Source organism: Ciconia boyciana, chromosome 6, assembly GCF_034638445.1.
Source record: "Ciconia boyciana chromosome 6, ASM3463844v1, whole genome shotgun sequence".
In the NCBI taxonomy this organism is placed as follows: domain Eukaryota; kingdom Metazoa; phylum Chordata; class Aves; order Ciconiiformes; family Ciconiidae; genus Ciconia; species Ciconia boyciana.
Genome location: NC_132939.1, coordinates 69,327,623 through 69,336,912, shown reverse-complemented (window position 1 = coordinate 69,336,912; position 9,290 = coordinate 69,327,623). Strand labels below are relative to the sequence as shown.

Genomic DNA, 9,290 nt, shown 5'->3' with positions numbered 1-9,290 from the left:
GCCCCTCGGGCCTCCGCCCGGAGAACCGCGGGGCTGAGGTACCCCCCTGGGGAGCGCGGCCTTGCTGGGTGCCCGCGGGAGGCGGGGGGGATCCCCGGGCTGAGGACGGGCGGTGTCGGCGCCTCGTGTTTTCCGACGTCCTGGAAGAAAGGATGGCTGCCGCGTCGCCCACGCCGGGAACGGCACCGTTTTGTGCCGTGCTGCCCACCGGAGTTGAGGCACAGTGGTCTTTAGTGGATTTCACAACAAAAAAGCAAGCTAACACTAAGAAGGTAACATGGAACGTCCATCAAATATGGCCGGCTGTGAATGGGTCTTGCTTGTACTCCTGGGACTGAGCTTGTTTTCACCCGTTGATGCCTTTAGTCTGTGAGACGGCATGGGATGTTTCTCTCCCGTTCTTCATCTCTTCTCGCTCGTTGATCAGTCTCTCCTGAGGTTCACCGGCCCTGGAGCGGGGCCCTTCGCAGTCTGCTGTAGTTCTGCAGTCAGTTGCTTGGTTGTACAATATCTTTCATACCTCTGCCTTTAACTGCTGCTTCGTAGGGCTCTTCCCTAGCTGGACGGGTGCACTGGGACCCTGGCCCTTTCTCTTACACTCTTACACGCTGACAGGAACTGTCCTACCCGGGTGCCAAATTTCCTAGGACAGCTCTCCATTGCCTGCAAGTTTAGCATATGGCAGACTCTTAGTTCCCCAGTTCATTGCTACTCATGCGCCAGCACTGTCTGACAGGGATCCCTTCCAGTGGGTTCTGTCTTGGCCAACAAGCACATGACCATCTCCATGGTGGTTTTTACACATAACCAGGGAACCACTGTTGTACGCCATTTTTCCTTTGGCCCTGAGCAGTTGAGGTCTGTTGCAACATACCGAGTCCTGGTATAGAGCGTGATAAATAAATACACTGGGCCTCATACAGTTCCAGTCTTGTGGGACTGCTGCCTTCTCTCCAGATGAAAAATGATGGATATTTCATTCAAACACTCTGAGCCCCATCTCACAAAGTACAGCTTTATTCCACAGAATGCTCACAAAGCTACTCTGAAAGAAAGTTCCTTGATCAAAAGACTGCAGGGATATAAAGCCGGATAAAAAATGTCAGCCTATTTTCTATAGGCCATTCTCAACTGCATAGTTTATAATCACTCCTCCTCATCTGGGAGCAAGCTCATGGGTGAAGCTGCATCTACTTTCTTTAGACAAAAAGCTACCATCTGACAGGTCTCAGCTATTTTGGCAGGAAATATGATCCATTTTTCATCTCAGGCATGCAGCTAGGTGCAAATTATGAACCCAATCCTTACGTAAGTTCTTCTATTTGCTAAGATTACTGCTTATTATCCTTTAAAAAAAATCTGATTTTGACATTCAGCTCATGTCTCACCTGAAGAAGGAAGGTACACCTGGAGAAGGAATGTACCCCTCATCTAAAAAGAAACTAATTTTCTTTTAAGATATGACCAAACTGGGAATATAAAGCATATTCCTGCAGCATCCTGCTGTATTTGGGGTTCTGTTAGGTTGCCTGGAGCCTCCCACCAGAGATATAATAGTAGACTTCTGTTCCACTGAGCCATCTGTCTTGAGCTCTGGAAGCCATGCCCAGCTCCTCATCTCCGCTGCCTGCCACGGCTTTGTTGGACATCACAGTCTCCGTATGTGTGGCTTGAGAGCAGAGAGCCAGCTGAGACAGCCTAATGGTTTATCATCAGACAGCACATCTACCTCATGCCAAAGGTGAATCGATGGAATTGTTCTGTTACACCGAGCACAACAAATATCTCATTTTCATGTCCGTCACTGCTCTGCTGGCAAAAGCCATGGGCTGCTGAATTTGCACATCTCCAAAGCCTCTTTCTGATACATCACGTTGTAGCTCTACATGACCTATAGATCTATAGATAGAGTTTGCCTGTTACCCATGTTTTTCTTAACTCTTCCAATTCCTGTGTTTTAACCATCATCCCAGTGCATCATCATTACATTTCTTCATTTTAATATTAGCAGTTATTTACAGGAATAGTTAATGTCTTCCCTCCTAGATCCAACAGAGGAAGTATATGTCCCACTTTCACCAGAAAATCTTTACAATTACTTTTTGGTGTCCTCTTACAAGACACTAAAGTGCTCGTTTCTTACAAGCTCTACTCTACTACTCTTTCTGAAGAGCTGTACTCATTTTATTTTGAATTCCATTCATTCCAGCTGGATCCATAGTTCAGCTGGAATTCACTGGGTTGTTGATCTAACAGTGTAAGAGCTGGAAGGGCAGCGTAACAGGCTATTGCTTTTCCCAGCCTGCTGTTTAAGGGCAGGCCAACATATGGGAAAGACTATAAGTGGGGATAACAGGGATTGGAAACCCCTCAAATAATGAAAAAAGTGTGTAGTTTGGGTCATGATGGGAGATGACCCATTGAGATCCCAGCATCAGCTTTGTTCTATAGTTACCTCTAGCTCAGCACTGGCCCCGATACACAGGTCCTGTGCAGCACCTCTGGTATTCTGAAGTACTCTACCACACCGCAGGACGTAGCTACTCGCTTTGTCTGCTTCCAGGCTGCAGGTTAGAGGACAGCATTCACAGGATGTTTCTCTCTGGGGTCAACAGTTTGAACTCCTGTACAATTGTTTTAATTAATATCAGCTACTATTTCATAGCTGCTATTTCTGGCAGGAGCGTAACTTGTCCCACCTTCAGAGAGACGGTGACTTCTGCTGCAGTTGTTTTAAACAACCTCCCATGTTGAGACCCAGCTCTTCCTTCCATTCTTGCACTGGATTTGTGTTTAGGTATCCAATTCTCTGTGCTTTTTTCTTCCTCTCATGCTTTTTATTCACAGGCTTCTGCACGGTTTATTAGGCCTTAAATCTCACACCGTAACGTTCAACATGCCCCACTGGGCAGACGCTGTGTTCTGCCCCACGGCAGCAGTCTGTACCCACATCGACAGTGCCCCTTCCAGGAGCTGTGCAAGGACAAATCTAGCAAGGTGCATCCACACGGCCACCTCCGTGGCCCCCCCCAGGCTGCACCCTGTGGCCTCCTCCGGCTGCAGCGCCGAGGGGGCCGGGGTCAGCGGGAGGGCCGTGGCCCGCGGGCACCGCCGGACGGCACCGCGCCCGCCTTTAACCCCCACCCGGCGGCTCCGGCCGCGGAGCGACTCCCGGCTCCGTGCGGGGCCGAGAGGAGGCCGCGGCGGCAGCGCCCGCCATGGCCCCTGCGCTGAGGGGAGGGTGACGCCCCACACTTTGGACCCTCCTCGCTTCCCGTCCGCCTGAGGGGAGCGACCGGCGGAGAGCCGCAGCCTCTCCCGGAGGAGGCGGTGGCGGGACGCGAACACTGAGGCAGGCGAGCTGCTTCCTCCTCCTCCTCCTCCTAAGATGGCGGCAGACTCCGCGGAGCAGTTCTGCGTGGCCGAGGAGCGGAGCGGCCACTGCGCCGTGGTGGACGGGAACTTTCTCTATGTGTGGGGGGGATACGTGGTAAGGCGGGAGGAGGCGGCCGGAGGGCGCTGGGGGCGAGGACGAGCGGGGGAGGGAGGACGAGGGGGGGAGCGAGAAGCCGCGCGGCGGGGCGGCGCGCCGCCGCACGGGGGGAGCCGGGCTGAAGAGCCCCGGGAGGGGAAGCGGAGCGGAGCGGCGGGGGCTCCCCCGCCGCCCCGCCTCCCCCCGCGTCACCCCCAGCCGCCCCCTCCGCCGGTGCAGCCCCTCGGCGAGCCGGGAGCCGAGCGCTGTTTACCTCAGCGCGGGCGCCGATTGGCTGCCGGGGCAGCCGCCGCGCAGGGGCGGGCGTTTTAAATGGCGGCGGCCGCCCTGAGGAGAAGGGCGGGAAGGGGAGGGAGTTTCTGCGTGTGTTTCTCCTCTCTTGTCTGTTTGTCCCATTCTGTAAGCATAGGTGTCCCTGACCGGCGCCTATGGCTGCCTGCTGCTCCGTTTTCAGCTCCTCCATCACGGGGCACGTGTTGGGGGAAGGCCGGTGGAGCCGGTTTGCTTCCCCTGTCCTACAAACTTGTGGTTCCTGTGTGCTCTGGGAGTGCTTCTCCAGTCTCCCTTCCTCTGTGGGGTGACGGCTATAATTTGCGGCTCTGTTTTTCCAGTGTGTAATTGTTGTTCCTGAGTCCCTGCATTTTTAACTTATTAGTAGTTGTGTGTTATGTATAGTGCATTTTCTCCTGCAGAAAGCAGTTCTGTCACTTCAAAAACAATCTGGTGGCAGACTAGAAACATCTGTTTTTTTTCCATTGAAAGATCAGTACCAGTTCTGGCACAAGTAAATCCTTGTGACTCTTACGTCTGGATGAATTCTGTCCAAAAGAGAACTATGAATGATATTACATTATATGCAGCCAATTCATTTTATCCACAGTGTCTGCATGTGTTGGCCCTAAAATATATAATACCAAGCAGGTATTATTCCAGGTCTTGATAAGGTTGAAAACACATTTCTATTAATGTATTCCGTATTCTTCTATCTCTGTTTTTTATGGGCTAAGGTAAACTCTCAGATGTGCAGAGTTTGTCTTTCTGTACTAAGCAAAGAATTCTAGCTGGGGACTCCTGATTTTAAATTTGAAAATACATTATATGTTATGAGTGTGTGCAATAGCAGAGGGAAGGCCGTTTCTAGGGCTCTTGGGTACTAGTGGCTAGTTGTCTCTTCCTGAAGCACATTATAGTTTACTTTCTGGAAATTGGAATGTTCTTTTTTTCATAACTAAAAATGTTTCATAACTAAAAACATTGCTCTACCCGCCATTTGGGTAGAGCTGGGCAGCCTGTGGAATTTGAGGAGTTGCTCTGTTCCTAAGCTTGACTGATTTGACGTGGAAAGGGTTGTGCTGCTGGTGACTACTGAAATACTGAAAATACAAACAGATTTGCCTACTGAAATACAAACCCTCGGCTGTGGTAGGAGGCGAGGCAGCAGGGTTTCACTGTCTGGGCTACACTGGCACACCTTCTCTAGCCTTTTGCGTGGCCAGACTTGCCCAATACCAAACTAATGAAACTGAGGAACCCTCAGGAGCCTGTAAACTGTTTCCACAGCTTTTCTTCCCTTTGGGGGTCTTTGGTAGGTAGTGGTTTTTGTGACTGCAAGTCATGTAAGGATTTGAATACATATTTTGTAGTGTCAAGAAGTTAGCCACCTTTAGAATAAGCATATATTGAAATAATGTGAGTCGTCTGTGATGTACAGGAAGATTTAGTGTCCTTTCCTGGCCTTAAATCCCATAATACTCTGCATAACTATGCAACACCTAAATCACTGGTAACACTTGGTAGTTCTTTATGCTTTGGTCTTTAGAAACTAAGGTTGGACTGGCTAGCGCAGTGTTTTCAAAGGTTTTCTAATAAAGGATCTTGGGTTCATGGCACAGTTAAAACAGACAAGGTTAAGTTTAGCAGATAAACTTTGCAAACGTTTTTAGTAGTTTTACATAGTTATTTGTGGAGAGTATTATGAAAATCACTGCTACTCTTTAAGTAGCACTTTACACAGGTAAATAATTTTACATTTTTACTTTTCACATGTTGATGGTGGACTACTGCCCAGCTAACTTATTTTTGGCATCAGTGTATTTGCTCCGAGCTGGTTCCGTAGCAAACGCTCAGCCTCTGACCACTGATGTATCTAGATTAAATCGAGGAGACTTGCGCGCTTTGTGAAAGCTGCCAGCTGTGTGTAACAGCAGAGCCTACCTTATGAAAGGTACCTGGCAGGATAAACTGTACCAAACACAGTGCATAATGCCCAACTGGCACCTTTCAAACTCAGAAGGTAATAATAAAATATCTTTTAAAGGCAGGTAATCAGTATCAGTAACTGAATTGTTAATAATTAAATTTCAGGTTTGTATTTAACTTCTTTTCCTCACATTAATTTCATTTTGATCTACTTTTTTAAATTTTTTTTTTTATTTACTGAGTGGCTGCTTATTCCCTCACAGTCTTTCATTTCTTTCTAATGGTAAGACAATAGTTAATGGTGTAATTGTTACCCAGCCTGAATGCTGCAACTGCATTATTTTGGGCTTCCTTCTCCTGTTTGTTATTCTTCCTCATCATTATTTCCCAAATTATTTTTCTTTCTCACATGGCCTCTGTTTGGGAGTCTTCATAGATCTGTTTTCCACAGAGGAATTAATTTTCTCATTCATGTTATGGCATAGGTTGAGCTCTTTTATACTTGATGTTTTGTTCTTTCAAGTACCTTCCTTCAGTTGCTGCAAGTAACTGTTCTTTTTGTGCTTTTCAGTTACACTTTTATCTGTATTTTTACATTATGCCAAAAATTGCCTCCTAATTAAAAGTATCTCCCAAAACAAAAGATAATGAGTTTTAATTCAGGAGCTTCAAATCTGGTCTGGTTTATGTTGTTACACATTTTTCTTGGCGAACCGTTAAGTTGGTAAATCTGTGCCTTTAATGAGTGGGCCTGAGGAATTAAGCTCCTTATTTTTAAAATGAGTACTTTTTTCTAACTTTCTGTTTAGTTGTTGCTCTTTAGTAGTACTTCTAAAGTAGTTCTTTACCCATCTACATAGCGTGGCAAAGTCTCAGTTTCTGGAAAAGATAAAAAGGGGTTGTGGAATGAGGAAAAATCCTTCAGGTGAAGGAGAACTCTCTTTTCCTTAAAGATACAAAAAGCCCCAAAGAACAGCATTAATACTTTGCTCATCTTTGATGTTCTGTATTTGGAGGTATGAAGGCTAACAGTACAGCAAAACTTGCTTGGAGTGATCACATCAGTGACTGAAAAAATACTTCCTTTAGTAACAGAATTTTAATAGAGGAGGGAAGCATCTTTGACAGTCTCTCTCAAGATTTTTTTTTCTTAAATCCATGGTCATGTTACGGTACTGTTGTGCTACTTGTTAGTAGCAGTTTTGTATGTTTCCTAATGACTTAATTGTTTGCCTGTGCTATTTTCTTATTTTTATAAATTGGCTATTGTATTATATTCATCTTGCTTTTTGAATGTTGAAACACTTCTCTCCCTACCTCTGATACACCAAGATTACTTTTTTATAATCCTCACTCCTTAAAATGAGTGATTAAAGATGCCATTAACAATCACAAAGCTCAATGGCATCAGGAAATGCCTAAGTATTTTTCATAGCTTCAAAAAATGAAAAACATCTTTTTTGAACTTCGAGTATGAAATGTAAAATATTGGCATTATTGAGCTGCCTGTTTAAAACTGTAATGATCAGAGCAATAATGTTGGGGTATGACTTATGTTCCGGTAGATTACCTCCTTAAGATTATCTGTGTTGCTAAGTAACATGATTTGGTATTTAATTTTAAAACGTATGGTGTATAATGCATAATTGATTTAACATTTGCACTTTTTTTTCGGTTTTAGTCAATTGAAGAAAATGAAGTTTATCTGCCTAATGATGAGCTCTGGATCTATGAAATGGATAGCGGGTTATGGTAAGTTGCGTAATTTATATTTAATATATAAAGTTGATCTTTGCATAAATTACAATTAGCTGCAGTGAAAAGACTTACTTCAGTTACATGAGTTATTGGGCATGTTCCCTGGAGTTTAAATAGCAGATGTTTAATGTGAAGAGTGAAGAACAGACATATGTACTTGCAAATTGCTCTAGGAAACACAATGATTCCTTAAGCATCATTGTTTTTTTCAGGAGGATGTTTGAAATGGTCGGCTTAAGGCTCTGTTGTTAAAACAGGTGCATTTTATTTGTGCATTTATTTTGGCTTAGTTCTCCATACATTAACTTTTATGTTAAAAGGACCATTTAAACGCTGGATATTTGCATTCTTGATCTATTTACAGTTATGTAGTTTTTGTTATTACTTAATTGTGTTATGAGTGTATTTGCATAAATAAGTTACAACTAACCAGATCTTGCACATCACTAGCAATTTAATCTTTACATTTTATATTCATTGTGTTTACACATTGTACATGCGGAGAGATAACAATGCCTCTTTTTAAAGTTTTCCAGTGGTTTCTATTACGATAATTGCATTTAGTCTGGTAAAGTAGTATCCATTTGGGCTTATATGTGTTTTCTGCCAGCTGCCTTTCTAGTCTCCCACCTGTTTATATATTCCTTGCATACCCATATTCAAAGCAACAACTTGAAACGGAGGGGAAAGGGGAGACGAGCTAGATCAGGAAGGTGTCTTACAGTATATATGAAATTTCACAGCTGTGTGGTCAAGTCACTGACTTTGAAAACAACAGTTTACATATGGTTAGTTGTGAAGTTCTAGCAAGTCTTTTTTCTTTTTTTTTTTTTAAGATTGTACCCTCACTGAGACTGTGGTTTGCTGTCTGTTTCTTTTGGTGAAAGGGTTGGCTAGAACAACCTCATACTCTCTGGTTTTCACCCCTGATGTCCCCATATCAGTTGTACTGGTACAGCTGTTTATACAGTCACATGGGAAATTGGATCAGGAAAGTGATCTGGGTTAAATATAACTTTTCTTTTTTTAGGGTTATTTTTAACCTGGATCCATTCTTGCTCTAATTCAGTTTACAGCACAGGCAGTTGTACACATACAGCTGAGTGCACTGAGCAGGAACGAGAGAGCAAGAGCAGAGAAGGGGAAGGTGGGCTGGCCTGTGGCAGTGCTGGTGCCAGAACAAACTTATTTGGAAGCAGTGCCCTGAGCAGCTGTTAACGAGCACCATTTTCAGTAGGGACAGGTTACACATGCATCATTCACATCTGGTGATTTAGTGCATAAAAAGCTTTTCCTTTTAGTGGCTGCCTCCAGTTCTTTTAGGTTGGGGTAAGGTCAAGCATCAGAACTCAAAGCTGTAAGAATCCTTTTCTTCTGTATAGCCACCAGTGATAGACAATGAAGGCATCTGATCTAGATGTGGACGTATCGAAGAAGGGAATGAATGGAATTGACTGGGTCAACAAGTGAGGTGATACTAGACCTAGCAGAGAGAAGAAAAAGTGGAATCAGGCTTTGAAGGTGGGAGACCATGACTGAAAAGGGAGACTGGGCTGAGGACCCAGTTGGAAGGCACAGAGTCAGGTGGAAAGCTGAGAAAAATGAATGGGAACGGCAGGGGAAGGAAGCTTCAACCAGAAATGGTGGGGTGAAAGCAAACAAGATGTCGTCAGGAAAGCTGGGGCAAGGAGTTGGAGTGCCAGTACAGACAGGCTGGGATTTGGCTGCTAAATCTACAGACTGAAGATGTGGCAACAAGGTGGAAACCCTAAACAAATTGCGTCCTCTGTGCGTGTATGTGTGAGGGAAATGCAGGTCCCTATCTTCTGTAGAAATTTGA

General features: G+C 44.9%; 1 protein-coding gene across 3 annotated transcripts in view; it reads left to right on the top strand.

Annotated features, from left to right (window-relative positions):
* KLHDC1 (kelch domain containing 1) overlaps positions 1–9,290 on the top strand; it is a 34,035-nt gene continuing 24,745 nt past the window's right edge. Inside the window, exons 1-2 of one of the 3 annotated variants that reach the window (XM_072866014.1) lie at positions 1–272; positions 7,374–7,444. In XM_072866014.1, coding sequence (XP_072722115.1) covers positions 153–272; positions 7,374–7,444 — 191 coding nt within the window. In that variant the 5' untranslated portion in view covers positions 1–152. Of the gene's footprint in view, positions 273–3,093; positions 3,491–7,373; positions 7,445–9,290 lie in introns of those variants that run through there. The other 2 variants (XM_072866013.1, XM_072866015.1) reach the window with 2 other exon arrangements.